The sequence below is a fragment of the Lynx rufus genome, unplaced genomic scaffold (genome assembly GCF_022079265.1).
Source record: "Lynx rufus isolate CCGP_SWC_20201006 ecotype Redwood Valley unplaced genomic scaffold, mLynRuf1.p SCAF_3, whole genome shotgun sequence".
NCBI classification, from domain to species: domain Eukaryota; kingdom Metazoa; phylum Chordata; class Mammalia; order Carnivora; family Felidae; genus Lynx; species Lynx rufus.
This window is the reverse complement of record NW_025814845.1, coordinates 93,919,660-93,940,679: the sequence shown is the minus strand read 5'-3', so window position 1 is coordinate 93,940,679 and position 21,020 is coordinate 93,919,660. Positions and strand designations below refer to the sequence as shown.

The following is a 21,020-nucleotide window of genomic DNA, read 5'->3' as shown; positions in this document are numbered from 1 at the left end:
AATTGAATATTTTCATACATTTCCTTTTTTCTCCTCTACTTTGAAGACATATATTATTTATTAGTTTCACTAGAAATCGGAATATGAATATTAACTTACCAAAGTCTAAGTCAGTTAATATCATGACCTTAGTACATGGCACTTAGAACATTTTTATTCCATTTATTACCTTTTCACTTCATTGGCATTGGTCTTACTTATTTCTTTTAGTTCTATCATGATTTATTATTACCATTTTACATACTTAAGGTCATTTAAACTAACTCACAATTTTATAAATTCTATGTTCACTCTGTTCAGCAGTTTGAATACTCATTATGTGTTTAAGAAATTCATGATCTTATGAGTTTCTACCTTTTTTTTTTTAATTTTAACATTTATTTATTTTTGAGAGAGAGAGACAGAGCATGAACGGGGGAGGGGCAGAGAGAGAGGGAGACACAGAATCGGAAGCAGGCTCCAGGCTCTGAGTCATCAGCCCAGAGCCCAACGCGGGGCTCGAACCCATGGACCGATAGATCGTGACCTGAGCTGAAGTCGGACGCTTAACTGACTGAGCCACCCAGGCGCCCTGAGTTTCTACCTTTTAACTTTAGGTATCAGTTCACTATTTCCCAGCCTTTCACATAGCCAATTAATAGAAATGCCCTAGCAGACTTTGAATCACAAACTGGTGAGGCGAAGAAGCAGACCCAGAAATGATTCCCTTTATCGAAGGATTTTCATCCACAACCATGTTCCAGAGGCGTTAATAGGGTTGTCTCTTGAAGAACTGCCCACACTTCAATATTACCTGTGAAGATTGCACAATATTTGGTTATGGCCACTCTTTCAAAATGAGCCAAAATGATTGGGAGGTGTGTGTATATATGTGGGATTGTGGCCTTTTCCACAAAATAAGCAGAATGATCTGACTAAATCTAATTAAGAACTATTTTTTGGAGTGCATTTTCAATCACCCTGATGTTTGCATTCCAGTTATAGTTTGTAACATGTTACCATTTTGTTCAGTACCCATTTATGATATATTCTGTGATACTGAACATGATTTCTTAGTTCCTAAAAGTGCTTTTCTTTAACAAACTTTTAAATCAAATTGGAGAAAAATCTCAGTATGACTAGAAATAAATTGTATTATACATTTGTATATATTACTCAGGATGATTAATGTGAGGATATTTCATTGCACATACAACCTTCAAATAATCCATCATCTTTCAAATCATCTGCAAATCAGATCCTTATAAGAAGATATTCTTACATATTCTCAGGTAAATGATAAATTATAATGGAAGCACATAATGCTATAATTCTAAGATGTAACTATGAACAGAAGTTAGTGTCTAGAAATCTTCTTTGCAAATAAGTCATAATTCCATTCTAAACAGAGATTATAAGCACAATTTTAAATTATTTTGAATATAGCTCTTACATTTTATATTTCCACGTCAGAACTGAGAAGTTAGAGTAAATTGGGAGATGACCTAAATCATGGTGTACACACTTCTCTTTTTTATATAAGTTTTTTATTATTCATTTTATGTTATTTCTTCACTTTTAAGATATTAAAGAGGTCATTTAAGCATATTCAAAATTTTAGAAATCATGTGTTTTTTGGGAAAATGAAATTATTGTGCAAATATGTTCGCATAATAGAGAAATGTGAAACTCTATTTTACCCTCCCCCCAAAAGCATATTTCCTTATTCCCTTAAGAAATAAAATAAATTCTAGAGAAAATAGTAATTTGGAAACAATATATGGAAAAGCTGCTTTTATACACCTTTTAATTACAGATATTATTATTCTACTTCCTTAAAAAAGATTTAGATGTTAAAAGTTCACCAAAACTAGCAAGATATTAAGTAGAGGTGATATTTCATTTATCGCTTTCTTGGCAAAGCAGAAAAAAGAAGAAAAAGGAGGAGGGGGAGGAAGAGGAGGAGAAGGAGAGTTATTCAATAAAAAAAAAAACAGAAATAAGAATTTAGAAAGAGAATCTTACAAGCAATATATGGGTTGTTTATTACAAATCTGAGCAAGAAAATTGACTAAATGTATTTGATGTAGAATTATAGCATAATTGATGTTTTAATATTAAGAATCGCTGTTATTTCTCTTATATCAACATCAGGATGTTTTTTCCTGACGGAAAGTTGCCTATGAGCACTGTACTAACCTAGTTAGCACTTTCTTTTTTTTGGTAAACTGTCAAAGGAGAGAGCAAGTGCTGTGTAGTTTTGCAATAAAAGCAAGAGCATACCGCCCTCTGGTGTTGAAAAAGCTTGGAGATCCAAAGATTGGAAACCACAGAAATAATGCATTTAAAAAACAAATGTCTTATTTTCTCTTTAAATAAATGTGCTATACAAATATATACTTAACATTTTGAATCCTGGAAAATAAATGCCAAATATGATTTTTAACCTATTTTTTAGACTTGGTTACAAAAAAAATGTTGACTAGATAGAAAATATAACATTTTTTTAATATTTTACTTTTTTACTTTAATATTTTACTTTTTTGGTAATTTTAATTACATTGTTTTAATTATAGTTTTGGATGAGCATTTTAAAAGTTTAGGGAAGATAAATTAGTTATAATACTTTATCTCCTAGTATTTGTAATTACTTTGGCTTATATTATAAAAATTAGCTGTAAATTTCTTTTAATTGTTAAAAAAGTAAAGAACACAACTCTGAAGCACAGATCACTCAACTGGAAAAGGTGATTTTATAGGTCCTTTTGTAGCCAGATTCAATGCCTAGTGAAAAATCTTTTCCATTGCCTGAAAATGCAAGATGAAAGATTGACTGAAAAGTTCATAAGAAAAAGTCTTCTAGAAAATAACATAAATAGAAAGTTAATGATTGAAATTCAAAGAGAAACTTACTTATCATTGTATCCCCAAAATGATAGACTGAGACCAAGTAAATCTGGGGAACAATATACCAACATTAATATCTATAATCCAAATATCTTCAGCCCACCACTGCCTGTGGGTACAAATGCAGTCAAAGATACTAAGAGCCTACATACTATTAGCTCTTCTCTCTTGTCACACAGTCATTTCAGTGCCCTTCAGGGTCTCATCATGATTGCCATTTGGTAGGTTCATCTTGGATTTCTGGCCTGTCACCAGTCTTCCTACCCAGAAATTACTGAATGTGTCTCAGCAAGGCCACTGCAGCAGGCACCCACCATGGAAATACTATTGTGCGTACAGAGCCATAGCTTCCAATCCCTCCGGTGCTCTGTGTGCACTAGGGTTTTGACCAAATTCTGCAAATCAACTTAGGCAAATGGTTAGAAGTGTGCTTGCCACTCCCTGAATATTCAAGTTGATCACAGATGCCAAGACCTATCTCAGGGGTAGATGAAACTTTGACTTTTGAGGATCCTGCCACTCTTTTTACTATGAGTATTTTATTTGCCTTTTAGGAGCAGATAAATATTTTGTGTTTTAATATTCAAATTTGGACTTATCAGACACAATTGATGCATCATTATATTCTAGTTATAAGTAAATTTAAAGATAATTTGGTTGTAATTGATTTTCTAATTTTCAAAACCTTAGATGTGAAGTCTCAGATTCCTGTTCTAATAGAACTATTATAAATATTATAACATGGAATATCAATTTAACTGAATTATGATTATTAAAATTCTATGCATCTAATTTAGTATTGGGTTATGCTTGAGGGTAGAGGGAGGAGTTTAGTGTGAAAAGATAATATACAGACTAGGCTACTGAAAATTTACCCACAATCATCTTGGGAAGAAACATAGATCAATAAAAATATAAAGGTATCACAAAAAAGATAGGGAGAACTTGCTCTTCTGATATTTAAATATTATTGGGAAAAATATTGCCAGCGACCAGCGTAAAAAAGGAAGACTTATTATTCACCAGATTAATGAATTTTAGAGTTTAAAGCAACTTAATGTTAGCAAACTCACCCCCTTTTAAAATTTTCTATTTACATATTTGGTAATATTTTTATATAGTACATTCTTTATATAAAAGTAGTACATTGTTCTTATAGAAAATTCAAATGATACAGAAAAATATAAGAAATACAGAGATGATCAACCTTTTGATGAGCATTCTTTTTTTTTTTTTTTTAAATTTTTTTTTTTTCAACGTTTATTTATTTTTGGGACAGAGAGAGACAGAGCATGAACGGGGGAGGGGCAGAGAGAGAGGGAGACACAGAATCAGAAACAGGCTCCAGGCTCTGAGCCATCAGCCCAGAGCCTGATGCGGGGCTCGAACTCACGGACCGCGAGATCGTGACCTGGCTGAAGTCGGACGCTTAACCGACTGCGCCACCCAGGCGCCCCTGATGAGCATTCTTTTAAATCTTCCTTGATGAATGGATACATGAAAATCAAAAGATAAACAATTAGGTTTCTTTATTTTTCTAATGAAGAAACTGAAGCTCAGACTTGTTCTTCTACCTGTACTTTCCTGGAGAAAATAGCATTTTCTCCCAAGGTATACCTTGGGGTATAGAATGAGGGTGAATATATGTCGGATGTGAATAAGTTATTGAATTGGCATGATTATTTGCTGCATGTGACAAATATTCTTTGCTTGACAAATTTAGTCAGTCTCCTGAACCTTCTTGTAGGCCTATCTGTGCACTTTCTTGTAAAATCTAGTTTTACCAAGAACCCTGCTAATTCAATTGTGCCAGAACCTCCCACCTTCAATATCTGATCACCTTTGATATATAATTCCTCATCTTCCATCATCCCCCAAATGATGCCTGAGCACCGTGGCTTATCTTAAGCAAGAATCCTTTTAGGTGGATTTAGCCAGAACCCCTCCTTACTCACTTAATTTTCTACTCGCTGACCTCTACCCTATCCCTTGGCTATAAATCCCCACTCACCCATGCTGTATTGAGTTGAGCCCAATCTCTTTACCCCACTATAAAACTGCTGTCTTTCTTATACCTGTCATAATAGTCCTGAATAAAGTTGATCTTACCTCTTCACAAGTATTGAATATTTTGTTCTTTAAATGTGCTATACAAAGTGGTCTACAAAGTGCTATAGATTCCATGCTGAATAAATCACAGTCCCTGGCTTCATGAAGTTCATGGATAATTAGATTGAAATATCCTGTGATAGAGGCTATCCTAGGATAGCACATTGGAGACATACTCATCTAAACTAGCTTTTGCAAGGTCAGGAGTGATTTTTCTTGGAATTGTTTTATCTAACTTGAATTTGTTAAAATGAGTAAGAGCTGACTAGATTTAGATATGGCAGAGACAACATTGGTCAATCCAGAACTGCAAATTGTTCAACATGTAAAGTGTGGGAATGACAAGATAAATGGATTTTGTAAGAGAAACTCTTTCAAAAAGCTTGACTATAAAGGTAAAGAAATATATTAAGGCAGTTGCTTGGGTTGGGTGATGTAGCTGTGGTAAAACATTTTATGAAGATGTGAGTTAAACTTTTTAAGAAAATTATACCTGTAGTCTCAAACTAAAATAAATATGGGACCAAACAAGTAGACTAAGAGTAGCAAGCAAATGGTGGAGACTACAGTCATTCAGGTATCAAAATATTGTTAAGTACCAAACAAAACATATGTAGATATTTTTACGGTCATTACTAAGAAATGATTGCCCCCAGGTTTTAACTAAGTCCTCATAAAAGAGAGGTAGAAGTTCTAGAAAAGAGGCAGGGGAGAAAAAGGTTGTCTTTACAAGAAATACCCATTTTCCATGTATCAGGAAGCAAATAAGTAAGGTGAAAATTCCTTAGGTGTGGGAAATATTGACGGCAGTCAACTCGGCTCCGAAGGTGATGTTCAGCTAGTTCAACCCTCATTTTCTATTTTCATGTAAAGGAAAATAGAGTTGGGGCTATCAGGCTTAGAAATTATTGAAATTCTCAAAATATGTCTAGGAATGGAAATGAAAAAACAATAATGGATACAAGAAGGGTTTCATCATTTCCCTTTTATTGTAACTAGTTATGTTATAATTTTAAGTAATACCATAGGGTCAAATTATTTTTTGTATAATCACAACCACATAAAAACATATATAAACAAATACAACTACATAAAAACTACATAAAAACAAATTACGTATAGAGAAACAACTAGAAATACATGAAGTTTTTGTTAACAAATGTTTGCAAATTTTCATGCTTTTGTAGTAGAAATATACATAATTTTGTAAAGAAAAAACTTAGTGTCAGGTTTTAAAAACATTTTTAACATCTCCTTTGTAGATGAGACAATTTCTAGAAAAAGAGTTGAGAGAAAATTGTTCATAAGACTATATCTAAACAAGGAAGCATACCATATATTTCATTTCTTCAGTCATCTTTTTAGTTCCCTTATAAATTGCTTATTTGGAATGAAAAGAAAATGGAAATAGAAAATGGAAACATTGTTACATAGATCGCTGTTTAATGCTCATACTCATCACATTAAATCTAATTTGCAAAAAAGTTAAACTGTTAAGGGTAAAAGTTAAAAAGTTAAAGGTAACTTTAAAACCATCCAGTGTCAAGACAGGAAAAAAAAGAGAAAAATTTTCTGGAGATGAAAGGAAGATAATAAACAGGAGAAATTAAGAATAGATGAAAATAACTTAGGTATTTTTTATGATGATATGAGCTACTGTTGAATTTGCAGATATACCTGGAAAATATTAGACTATTAATAAAGGTTAATACATTTATATGTTGAATGGATGTTGGATGAATGCCTCCCCTATGTGAGAAAATAGCATATCCAAAATGGAACTGAATTTTAGACACCCCAGCTGGTCCTACTTTAATTCTGAATATCACAGTAAACATTATCCCCAAATCTACACAAAAATGAGAGAGATGTCAAAGATCTATCTCAAAATCATCTCAAGGTCCTAAGGGAATTGTTTGAATTTTAGAGTTCCTTTGAACAAATACAGGCATTCAAAGGTGTTTAATGCTATTTAATTCTGGATTATACCTTCTGGAGATATTATTTCATTGGTGTTAAAGGCAAAATTTGATGATGAAATCTTGACTATAAGAACAAATACAGAGTTCTATGCAATGATTCATTTACTAGATCTCTCCACTTGGTCACAAATAGCATTTCTGCTACTTATTTGTAAGTTTTAAATGCCAAAGAGAAAAAATATCCAATTAGTGTTTTCCTTCTTCTCAAAGTTCTTATGTTTTTCTAATAAACAAGATAAATATATAGATATTTGCATTTTTATTTTAATAAAAGTGAACTCTTCCTTTTGAAAAATCATGTTTTTCTGCTCTAGAAAACAAGACCTATGAAAATGGTAAATAGGCACACTATATATATATATATATATATATATATATATATATATATATCTCCAGGAAATGGTGATAAAAGAAATCGCCTGACATTTACTCTTCTATTTACTGAGTTGCTTTCATAATCTTTTGAAGTGTGAATATAGCTGGTAGCTCAGAGCTATGTACCTAGTATAATATTATTTTACAATATAATATGGTGGTAGTAATGTTATCATTATGTTGGAAATGACACTTTTAAGAGTGTGTACTGATAAAAACGCACACTTTGGGGACTAAAATAAATTTATATTATGTCACTGAAATCAAGAAAATATGAAGTGTATAAAAGTTCAGTAACAGTCACTGGTTATAAGAGTAGAAAAAATCATTATTTCAGAAAATCATAAACTAAGCATACTATTTTTATTTTGATTAAATATAACAATTACTCATCATGTTGTACCTTCATTTTGAAAAAGTTATATACATATGTATGGTTGTTGAAGCCTGGACACTAAAAGGAGTTCCAAGGGATCAAACCATGTGATATCCACCAATTCTTAGTCTCAAATTCTGTTGAATCATAATGGATATTTTTAGAAAGCACTCAGAATCTTAAGAGACTAAATCCATCTTTGGCTAAAGCCTCTATGATATTTATTATTCTCTTAAAACCAGGTTAAATAATTTGAATTAGCTGTGCCTTCTAGAGTAGTGTTTTTCAAGAATCTTTTACTCTGACCCAGAAAAGAAATCACCCTCATTGGGATTCAAAAACACATAAAATATATACACACAAAGCTAACAAACTCATGTTTCCTAAAGTGCTACTTACCCTCACTACATGAAGTACATCAATATTTTTATTTTGGTCTATTTCATTGCCATTTATGTGTTGGTGAATTATAATTTTGGGAAAAATGCATCTGTCTTGAAAGATGATTATAAATTTTGGAATTCTCCCTAAGAGAGTGTGAGAGCCATCAATATATGGGAATAAATGGTTAAATGTTTACATATCACAATTTTAATTAAAACCATTGCTTTATTAATATGAAATATAAGCTAATTCTTTATAATATTCCTAAGATAAAAGAAAGAACTCAAGAAGCATATGAAAATGAGATATTTGGTAAAATATGCCCTCCCACCCCATGTATCATGAAAAGTCGAAGTTGAATTATTCCAAATTCTTCAGTCATCTCAACTTACAACACAGTTTCTTTTGTGCTAATCCAGTTCTCTTCTAGATTGTTTTCTGCATTTTGGGTACATATTTCTGGCTTTGAATATCTGAAATAAATTCAGATGAAATATTAAAATTTAAATAAAACTTGCTGATATCTGTGTTAAATTATTGTTATACTAACAGTTAAATTCTTGGTTTCATCTAACTTGGTTTTTCTCACCAGTGCAATGGTGGCATATAGAACACTGGCATCAAAAATCACCAGCAGCATGATCTCAGTCCCTTTTCTAAACCCTCTAAATCCCGAATTCCTCATTTTAAAAATAGACTAATAATGACTAACAGGGTGATGAATGCAAAAAAATGTACTATAATGACTGTCAAGAAGTAACCACTTATTAAATGCTAGTAAATATTATTGTATTTTTTTTCAATTTCAGCTAACTTTAATGAGCCTCTGTGATCATCTGTATAGCTCATGATACCACCTTCAAAAAAGAAAAAGTCACTCATAAATTCATTGTGATTCCTAGCCCCTAGCTTACTTCTGAATTTTCTTCTTTCCAAAAAATAGCAATAACTATAATACTTTCTTCAGTTGCCTTGTTTAGTAATTCCTCTACTGCTACCAGAAATTACTAGAAATTTACAATGTTTGAGAACTCTTGGTAAATGGATTTCACAAACTGTATTTTTTTAAAAATCTATAAATTTTGGAAATAAGTCAAAGAACATTTTAAAAACAGATATACAAAACAATAATTTCTTCACATTACCTAATCTTCAAAGAGAGTGAAAGATTCTGAGAGATATTTATTCCACTACGACTGAGGTGATGAGTCACATTTGAAAGGTGAAAAGAAAAGAAAAGAAAAGAAAAGAAAAGAAAAGAAAAGAAAAGAAGAGAGATGAGAAGAGAAGACGAAAGAAAGAAAGAAGAAAAGAAAAAAAAAGAAAAGAGAAAAGAAGAAAAAGAGAAAAGAAAAGAAGACAGCAAGGAAGCCAGCACCTAAAAGCTTCCTTTTTTTTTTCTCACCAAAGCCTGCACAGGGGTCATGCAGCCTCACTTTTTTGGGGATATGTTGTCACAAAAAATAATGAATAGGTGTCTCCAAAATTTTAAAGTAGATTTATTAGGACAGGTGAAAGGCAGATTTAGCAGACTTGGGATCAAAGCCTATTTAACTTGCTTGGTATGGTGGTTAAGGAAATGTAACTTAACAAATGCTCTTTACTTGTTCATCCATGCATTTGCCCACTCATTCTATAAGAAAAACATCATGATGTAAGGGGAAAACAGGGCAAAGAGCTCCTGCTTGTGCCTTTTGTTTCCAGCTGGTCTCAGGTTCATCCTGCACAATGCACTGGATTAAGGTAAAGTCGAAACTAGCATATCACTAAAGACTCCTTAAGAATACATGACACATATTTTTAGGATTTTGAAGTAGCATTTGATGTCTTCACTATTACCCTTAAATGAATATGCCTATTTTTTATGTCTAATTTAACATCTGTCTTTTTAAAAAATGATCTCAATTTTATTGACTTTTCCAAGGTTCTTAAGTTGGTGTTCCTACCCTACACTCTGCCTTGTTCTTGTTTGTTTGTTTGTTTGTTTGTTTGTTTTTTCCTTTGTAAGGGACACAGCACTATATAATAAACCTACTTTTCCTCCATGTGTTTCTTCTTTATACTCACACTACTGCCACCCTCATTACACTTCTGACTCCAGATATATGGGGCAATGCTTTGTGACACCGATTGGGTGTCCTACAATTCAATTCAATCTGGCACTAACCAGAGTTATTTCAGACCCCACATGTTTAGGGCTCAGTCCTAGGACACTGCCCCTCACCAATGAAGATACCAACTGCAAGTTGTAGGTCCCCAGGTTTTCCACAACCACTCTGACTTTGAGACAAATCAGAGGTTCTTATGACCTCACTTTGGATTCGGATTTGATGGTTTGCTAGGAAAGTCACAAAACTTAGGGAACCACTTATTTCATTTTCCAATTTACTGTATGATAAAAGATACAGATGAACAGCCAGATAAAGAGATACATAAGATAAAGTATGGTAGGGTCCTAAGCGCAAGAGTTTCTGTCCCTATGGAGTTGGGGTGCATCCACATTTGTGGATATGTTAACCAACCTGGAAGCTCTCCAGATCCCAAAACCTTGGGAATTTTATGGAGGCTTCATCATGTAGGCATGATCCATTATTGACCTAATTTCCAGTCCCTCTCCCCTTCCTGTAGGATGAGGTTGAGGCTAAAAGTTCTAAGCATCTAAACAGGGCGTGGTCTTTTTAGTGACCACCAGGAACCCATCAAGCATTGCCTCATTAGAACAAAAGATACTGCTCTCACCCAGGAAATTCCAAGAACTTTAGGAGCTCTGTGTCAGGAACCAGTGTCAGAAACCAAATATTGTATCTAAAGATGCTCTTAATGCTCTTATTATAGGAAATAACAAGTCTTTTAGGAGCTTTATGCCAGCAACAGGAGGACAGATATACATGTATGTGTGTGTATATACATATTTTTTTCTATTACTTCACAACAAGAGATTCAGGCAAATCACAGACTGCATTGCTTTGGCATCCCAAACAATGCCAAATCTCTTCTGTCTCAGGCAGAGGACATAAGTAAACATCTCTGGTTTACCATCTTTTATTTTCCAGACTTCTCACTTGCACTGCCTAATTTTTGTTAGGGAAGGATAAGTGGGAGGACTGAATGGGAAGAAGGATAAGTCCTTAGGTTAAAATACACACACACACACACGTTCACATTCAAACTCACATATCCACAATGGTGATAATATGTATCTCTCATTCTTCTAACTCTGAACATATTAATGTTAAATAAATGTCATATTTAAATTTTATTTATTCTTTTGGTTGGCAGATTCTAGTTCCATATGCTTTTTAATTTTTTTCACTATTACATATTAAGATGAGCCATTCTAATATGCAAAACTGACATCTCATCCTTTGTGTATTCAAAAATAAAAATCACATCTTTAATGTCAGAATAGATAAGGATTTAACAAAGTAGTGTCATCCATTTTTTAAATTCCTGACTAAATTGCCTCTTAAAATACTAAGCAAACCCACAAAGTATGTGAATTAGTCTGTTCTTGTGGGTGTTCCAGGGGATGGGGTGGGGTGGGGATGGAGATAATTCCCTGTACACTTAACGGATTTTAAAACCAAATACATGAGCTTGGAGAAATCTAACAATAGATATAAGACGGCATAATTTCCTTTGGCGAATTTCAAATTTTTCAATATTTATTATACATATTGTTTAATTTAATTTTTAGTTTTAAAATGAACTTTATGGCCATGTTCATATATACACAAAACTAGAGGATACAGCATAATTGATTTGTACATTTTAATCAAACCAAAACCTTTTCATTGCTGTATTTCATTTCTTTTATTAAAATACAATTCAGTTTGTTTATAGAGAATAGAATATTGTGATACTTGAAAAGTTTTTGGAGATCAAATAATTATCTTAAATAATTATTTTTGATAGCAGTATTAGTAAGTGCCTAACATGGAAGTTAATTTTTCTTTAAAGTGAATATGAAACCACTAGGGGGATTTTTCAAATTGGTAAAAATTCAAGTCTATATATAAATAGAATCTGAAGAATTGAAATGTTTGGTAGAAATTTAAAAATTTTTAATTGTGGATATTTGAGGTTGTTTTTATTTTTTCCCAAAATCTAAGGCATAGACAAACGTTATTCAACTGTTGAATTTTATTTAAATTACCAGAAAAAATGTATTTCAGAACATCAGAACATAAAAATATAAAATGGGAGTAGTATCATATTATAGTTTAATCATTTAGTCTAATAATCTTTTTTTGATGTTCATTTATTTGTTTTTGAGAAAGAGGAGAGGCAGAGAGAGATGGGAACAGAGGATCCAAAGTGCACTGTCATCACAGAGCAGTCGCAGGGCAGGTGGGGCTCAAACTCACTAACTGCGATATCATGGTCATGACCTGAGCTGAGACTGGATGCTCAACCAAAGAGTCACCCAGATGCTCCATAGTTTAATAATCTTTTAATCATTAATAGCTATTAATTACACAGGTTCTTCAAATTAAAAAAAAAAACAAAAACCTATAAAATATTTACAAAATGATACAATATGTATAATATACAACTCATTACAATACATGTTAATTTGATTTTCTGTGATGTTGTATGTCAATAGTATTATTGTGTATTAAAGTATATGTGTCACAAATTGAAAACATGAACTTTTTTTATTGTTTTCTATTAGTTTGAAAAGAGTTTGGTAAACTGGGAATTTGAAAATTCCATAGTCTAAACCAGTTTTGAGAATTAAGAAAATTTTTTATAGAAAGCTATTCATTAAAAATCAGGTCATCCATCAAAACAAATAAAATAGAATAATGGAAAATTATATCCATTTGTGGTAAAGCCATTTGGGGAAAAAATTTTTTTAATTCTCTCTACATTCTTTTTCTTTTGAACTAAAGAAAGTGATATGGAAATAGAACATATGATTATTAGATAAAATTTAATAATGAATAAATTATAATTTAACTATTAAATTATAATTTATTTTAAAGCATAATGTATTAATAATTAATAATTATAATTAATAATGTTAATAATTAATATAATATAATCAATATTATAATTACATTAAAATAATAGATTAATAATGAATAAAAATTCAAATTTAATTTCGATTATAGGGGCAAGCCAAATTTAGAATGTGCTTTAAGACAAACATGTCAAAGCTTTTCTTCTCATCTAGGCTTCCTGGCCTCTCATTAGAGGGGTCTGAGGATGGTTGTTCCCATTTTGTTCTTTCTCCTATAGCTCCTCCATCACTTTGCTTCTAAGAATAGAGAAAGAGAAATCCTGTGTATTTTGGCTGGTATGGTGAAGAAGACCAAGTGTCTCCCTGCAACTTCAGAAAAGGATATGTTATTAAAGGGAAAAACCTGTAACAACTGTATATACTTAAGACAAAATCATTGCCTCAGGTTGGCACTCCAGATACTTAGCAGACACTTAGAACATGTTTCACTGTTCCAACTCATACACAAATATTTGATTTTATAATTCTTTATGTAAATAATGTTTACCAGTCCTATAGAAGCAATCTTTATGGTTATTAACATTTTACACTAAAACTTTCTTTCTTAGCTCTCTCTTTTTTAAGTTTATTTATTTATTTTGAGAGAGGGGGAAGTGGGGCAGAGAGAGAAAGGGAGACAGAGAATCCCAAGCAGGCTCCCTCCGAGCTGTCAGCACAAAGCCTGATGTGGGTCTTGAACTCACCAATCCATAAGATCATGACCTAAGCTAAAAGAAATCAAGAGTGGTGCGCTTAACCAACCGAGCCACCCAGATGCCTCTCTTAAGTCTCTTTTATTTTTGAGATGACTAGTTTGAAAAATGATCTCTTTCTTTGGTAAAATGAAATAGGAATCTGTATTCTTGAAGACATGAAAAAAATCTACTCTAAGAGTAAAAACCTAGACTGTAAACTTTAAGCTATTAATATTTTAGCATATTAACACACTAAAATTATCTTTGATATGTATTTTTCTTATATATAAGCATCCATATCACATAAACATTTGTATTTATATTTCTGTCTTAGTCATTACATTTCTCCTTTTTTTCAGATAATGTTTAAAGGATTCTGCATCAGTCTTTGGTATTGGACATACTCAAAATCCCTTCTTCAACTTTTGCTCTCCTGGTTCATTGTCTTCCAGCTTTAACTTACTTGTGATCCCTTCAAACATTTTACATGGTTTGCAATGGTTACATGAACTTTTGGGAAGTGATATTTGCACCATCTCATACTTTATTCACTATGGCACTTTAGAAAAAGAAATTGGAAAAAACTTACAAAGCAGTATTTTAAAAAATGAATCTTATTGTGAAGCTTCGGAGAAGTTTTCGAACATTGATTGTTCTTTTAGCTACCTTTTGTTTGGTGAGCATTGTCATTTCTGCCTATTTCCTCTACTCTGGCTATAAACAGGAAATGACTGTTATTGAAACCACTGCAGAAGCAGAATGTGCTGACATCAAAATTCTACCATATCGGTCAATGGAGCTGAAAACAGTTAAACCTATTGATACATCCAAAACTGATCCTACTGTCCTCCTATTTGTGGAGAGCCAATATTCTCAACTTGGTCAAGATATCATAGCTATCTTGGAGTCTAGCCGATTTCGGTACCAAATGGTCATTGCCCCCGGCAAGGGGGATATACCTCCTCTTACAGATAATGGCAAAGGGAAATATATTTTAGTTATTTATGAAAATATTCTGAAGTATGTCAGCATGGACTCATGGAATCGAGAGCTTTTAGAAAAATACTGTGTGGAATACAGTGTTAGTATAATTGGTTTTCATAAAGCCAATGAGAACAGCTTACCAAGTACACAATTAAAAGGCTTTCCATTAAACCTTTTCAATAATCTAGCTCTAAAGGACTGTTTTGTCAACCCTCAGTCTCCTTTGCTGCATATTACCAAAGCCCCCAAGGTTGAGAAAGGCCCTCTTCCTGGGGAAGACTGGAGTATTTTCCAATATAATCATTCAACCTACCAGCCTGTGCTTTTAACTGAATTACAGACAGAAAAATTCCTTTCATCCTCATCCAGCAAACCACTCTATGCGACAGTGATTCAGGATCTGGGGCTTCATGATGGAATTCAGCGCGTTCTTTTTGGCAACAACTTAAACTTTTGGCTACACAAGCTCATCTTCATAGATGCCATCTCCTTCTTGTCAGGGAAGAGGCTGACACTGTCCTTGGACAGGTACATCCTTGTGGACATTGATGATATCTTTGTTGGGAAAGAGGGAACAAGGATGAATGTCAAAGATGTAAAGGTAAGAACATTTATAAATAACATCGTAATTTTTGTTTCACTAACTGTGGTATTAATAAAATGTAAGTTTGAATATTTTAGATTCCTAGTTATGCAAAGTTTTCAGATGCAATATGTTTGAAATAAAATAGGCATTAAAAATATTGAACTAAGCCTTAGCTATTCCTCACACACATACCCCAGATGCTTTGTAGGGGATAGAACTACAATATCCCAAAGAATATTTACAATTAATTTCCTTGCTCTTCCTAGACCTTGCTCAAGAACTCTGTAGAACTGGCTTTCTCCTTCTAGCACATGTTGCAGTTTGTAGCAGTGAGACCCATATAGTCATAAAACTCGATTCTTCGACTGATCCCCTGCCCTACTTGGGTTTGACAGTGGTGGTTGAAATACAAGATGGAGAAGTACCTCTTGTAACTTCAAGTAAGCATAGTGTTTGTTTACATGAAGTGTTAATATACTTGTAAATGTAGATATGAGCAAAAATGTAGTTTTATAGAGAATGCGTATTGGACTTGAACTCAGAACTCTTCCCTTATTATCTCTTTTATAAATTTATCATATTGTTTTGGGTAACACAACAGTGTTTGACTTTATAACAAATTAACCTTGCGATTGTTATTAGATAAACAAAAAGCCAAATATGGTATACTAGGTTAAGTAGGTAATTCTAAGAATAATTCCTTCTTTTTTTTTTTTAATCTTGATTCAGTATTCTCATTTGTGCCTGTCTTGTCCTGTATGTAACTAAATTCATTCCTGGACAAATAATTGTAGCAAACTACAAACAGAAATAATACGACACAACTTAAAATTATAAAAGAACTAAAGATTATAAAGATCATATCATTTTTTTATTCCTGCTGTTAGGCTTTTTATCCTCCAAAGATGAAACCTCAATACTACTTCAAAATGACAGCATTTTCCTATCCTGAGGCCTTATGACCAAGTAGTAAGACATGATTAAAACCAGTGAAGTAAGTTCACTTTTTAAAAATGTTCAAAGTACATGTGAACTGGTGGCCTCTATTTTTAATGAGCCACCAAATGAAGCATCACTTGACTGGTACCCAAATACTTCATTTTGGACATTGTTGTAAAGGGATTAAATGATGCCTCTTGAGTTCTGTCTAGATTTTTCTGTTTTTTTCTTACTTGTTTTGTATTTACTATTCCTTTAATTAATATAAACTGTAGTTTTATATTTATTTCAGTATCATAAACAAGTGTTATATGTTTCAAAAGTTTCTCAAGTGATTCGTATCCTGAAACCCTAAAAGAAGAGGGTTTCCTAATTTCAATTTAACAAAGTATATGAATTGAAAAACTTTATGACTCTAACAAACTTTTCCAGCCTAAATTCAGCTATTTCACTTACTCTCAATAAAAACTTACAAATAACTATTCACCACTATACAGTATTCACTGATGACTTTTTAAGTAACATAACCCCAAACAATAATGGAATACTGAAATTTAACAAAACTGGAACAATGTCACAGGCAGAGAAAGGATCAGAAAGATTGTATGTGTATGTGTGTGTGTGTGTGTGTGTCTATATATACATATATATATATATAGAGAGAGAGAGAGAGAGAGTGTATGTGCACATGTATCTTAATTATACACTCAACACACACCCACACACACACACACACTCACACACCCTGTCACTTTGAAGAAAATACTTTTTCATGCCCCTTTTGGTGTTGTTGCTGGTTCTTCCTCAGAACTATTAATCAAAGAGTATCAGAAACTTGATTGGAACTGAGGGTTATTACCCTCTTAGTTAATTAAAGGTCAAGAGGAAATACAACTTTCCAAATATAAAAATTCTAGTCCCAGTCCTTGGCATTTGATTTTTATTTTGACCTTATTTTTTGGATTAATATGATTTTCTGGGAAAAATTTTAAATTATGTGTAGAAAAGTTCTTAATGCTCTCATGTTCTTCATTGTCATGTCCTTTTCTGGTATTGTAGCATTTAATCTTATACTTTGGTAAAGATGAGGAGAAATCTGTCCTCCTTCAAACTCTGTCCAAATTTTCTAAAGCAGAGGTATTGCATGGCTGCTGACATTTTTCTCTATTATACTGAAATGAGAGTAGAGGTACTCTGTTCCTCAACAGAACACATTTAGGAAAGCTGGAGAGTTGTGTTTGAAAATTATTGGTTATATACATGACTGGACTCTTCTTGGGCCATTCACACAATTAGACCTGGAGTATATAGCTGGGAGCATTTAACAACAAACTCAAACACACCTTTGTGTGCAATACCACCTCACTCTATTGACAAAAAATATATTAGTGTATTTTAGCTTGAGCACATTTTCTCATTTTGAGATAGAGATTCACGATCATACTGCTAAAGAATTAGCATTTTTAAGGTACAGCATTTGATGCAATAAAAAGAGCACATGTTTTCTTTTAATCGAACTTGAAAACCCGCATTCTTTTCACTACATGGTTCTGCCTGACCCAAGCTACCGTAGATCTAGCTTCTTTTAGAAACTTGCATATTTTATTTGATTTCATCATGCCTTCCTCCAACCAAAGCCACTGAGACAGAAATTAGTGTGTTCATTTCCAAGGCAAGCAAAATTAAGCTCACGCAGGTGCAGTCACTATCATCTAATTGCTGCCAAAATTTTATTGCATGTGTGAAAACTTAAGAGGGGCGCCTGGGTGGCTCAGTCGCTTAAGTATCCCTCTTGATTTTGGCTTAGGTCATGATCACAAACTGAGCTGACAGCACACAGCCTGCTTGGGATTCTCTCTCCTTCTCTCTCTGTCCCTCCCCGGCTCATGCTTTCTCTCTTTCTCTCTCTCTCTCAAAATAAATAAACTTCAAAACAAACCCTCAAGATAGAAGAAATTATTCATGTATATAATCTACTAGAATTATATTTCAAAAGTTTGTAAAATATTAGCTATCAATAAAGTCAGAAAATATAGTCATGTTTTGACCTGGGAATATTTCTGTGTAATCTTCAAGGCAATCAGAAAATATTCCTGTACATCTAAGGTTCTATTAGCAGTATGACCTCAGGTTATTTAGAGTGGTGTCTTAAACACTTGGATTTATTCTTTCCTAGTTTTGAAAACAATTTTTTTTCATAATGGCCTTAATTACATGTATGTAAGCAAAAATAATAAAGGCCATCCTGATTATTAAAGTTTTAATTTTAAAAAACTTCTTACAGTCAACTAATTAGATTTCTATGGGAAATGGTTTACCCTTGGTTGAAACATTTGGTATAGTCATAGATGTTTGGTAGAATTAAGATAATATATTCTTTTTTCATAGTTTCCTAAGACAGAATAAATGGTTTTTTTTCCCCAATGAGGGCTTTGAAAACATGAACATGGTAAATGTAATCTTCCATATGGACAATGAAATCAGAATTATTTTGATTCTACCAATAATTTTGGTGCTTTAATCAATTTTGTGACCTCTTGTATTTTTTCTGTTGGCAGTAAGCATCACTATTAGCATTTTTATATGTCTTTACACTTCTTGAGAAAATTCATTTATTTATTTATTGAACATCTACTGTATATAAGACTATATCTAAAACAGTATCTGTATAATAAATATAACATTCTTATTTAAAGTTCTATATGATCCAGTTCAATTTACCTTTTCAACATTTATTTGTAATACTTCTCAAAACACACTGCTTGTAGTAGGCTAGCCCATCTATCCCTTAGCTATAGCTTGTTCATGCCTACTTGACCTCTCAGCTTCTGTGCTTTGACTAAAATATGTTTCCTGAATTGACCCATATTTCAAAAGATACCTTAAGTCCTACTTCTTATGAGAAGGTGACACATGTCCTAATGACCCTGGTAGGTGGTGATTTCTCTCTTTTTTTTTTTCAATATATGAAATTTATTGTCAAATTGGTTTCCATACAACACCCAGTGCTCATCCCAAAAGGTGCCCTCCTCCATTCCCATCACCCACCCTCCCCTCCCTCCCACCCCCCATCAACCCTCAGTTTGTTCTCAGTTTTTAACAGTCTCTTATGCTTTGGCTCTCTCCCACTCTAACCTCTTTTTTTTTTTCCTTCCCCTCCCCCATGGGTTTCTGTTAAGTTTCTCAAGATCCACGTAAGAGTGAAACCATATGGTATCTGTCTTTCTCTGTATGGCTTATTTCACTTAGCATCACATCTCCAGTTCCATCCACGTTGCTACAAAAGGCCATATTTCATTCTTTCTCATTGCCACGTAGTATTCCATTGTGTATTTGACAAAGCAGGAAAGAACACCATTCACAAAAATAAACTCAAAATGGTGATTTCTCTTTAAATTGAGTCCCTGAATAATCACTGACCTTAACTCTCACTTAGCATCCTCATGTACATGAGCCAACTTCAACATTAGACAGTGAGACAAGTTTTCTTATACATGTACTTTTGAGAAAGTATATAGCAAGAAAACTTAGACATGATTTGAAAATACTTCATTGACAATTATTGCACTGTCTTTAACTGTTTGGTGGATGCAGGACTAAATTAGTCATAGACTTGAGTTACTACATTAAGAAAAGTAATTTGAGTAGTTTTGTGGTTTGTCTCAAAACGAGTTGTTTGTACATTTTAAGTAGAGTCAGAACTAGAAAAAAATCTATGTTGTAAACCTAGAGTCTAAAAACAAACGGTTAGCAAGCTAATTGTTTTTTTTCTTTTCTTCTCTCCTCTCTGCCCCCCATATTGTTTTTAATGAATCTGTACCTAGACTAGGGTTAAGAATTGATCCAGATAAAACAATTTAGCGATATCTTAATATGGATGTTGTCATGCACTTATTTGACTACATATTTCCTGAATTGAAAACCATATGTTCAAAAATTTAAAGTGCAAAAGAAATTGTGCAAATTGAATGACTGATACATGAAAGATGTTAAGTTAATAGATATAAAGGAGACAATTAATAAAATATCTTACACTACAGGTAAATGATTTAGGGTTAGGTCCAATAGCTATGTGAAAGTCTCTTTTACACAAGAAAATGATACAATGAAAATATTTTGGCAATTTTTTATATTATTAATGTAAATATTTAAATAAAATCTCAGTTCAAACTTTTGTAGGAATTATGACATTTAAGAGGGACAAGGTTGCTATGAATAGGAAAGAAGAAATCTATCATAAAAGAAAATTTCAAAATCTTGATTAATCATTTGAATAAGGTTGGAAGAGAAAAGAAAAAAAAAACTTATGATTTCTAAAGTTGTGATCTAATAAAATAAGAAATTATTGATGCTATGAATATCAGCACAGAAGATGAGAAGCTATATTGGTAATTGAAAGATTAGTTTTATAACATTTTAACATTATGACTGAAACATATTGCTACATCTGACAAATTAATAGAAAAAAAATTTTTTAGAATGCTTGATATCCTAGACTGAATGGAGTCACTATCAAAAAAGGGAGCTGAAAAGTAAAAATTATATGTGGTAAATGGAATCCAGATTTAACATATTAACCAGTGTAGATCCAGCAATGCAGAACAGTCCAGACAGTAGGAGTTGAATGGATGGCCCAGTCAGACAATCAAGCAAGCAGCATCTGAAAGTTGTTTGGCAGTTTCTAAGTAGGTGAGCAAGA

General features: G+C 32.7%; 1 protein-coding gene across 1 annotated transcript in view; it reads left to right on the top strand.

The window, feature by feature from the left end:
* The window catches only part of LOC124519917 (bifunctional heparan sulfate N-deacetylase/N-sulfotransferase 4-like), a 403,122-nt gene that overhangs the window by 136,927 nt on the left and 245,175 nt on the right, over positions 1-21,020 (top strand). The window contains exon 3 of the mRNA XM_047090382.1: positions 14,172-15,397. Within this exon, the coding sequence (XP_046946338.1) occupies positions 14,420-15,397 (978 nt within the window). The 5' untranslated portion in view covers positions 14,172-14,419. The remainder of the gene's footprint in view (positions 1-14,171; positions 15,398-21,020) is intronic.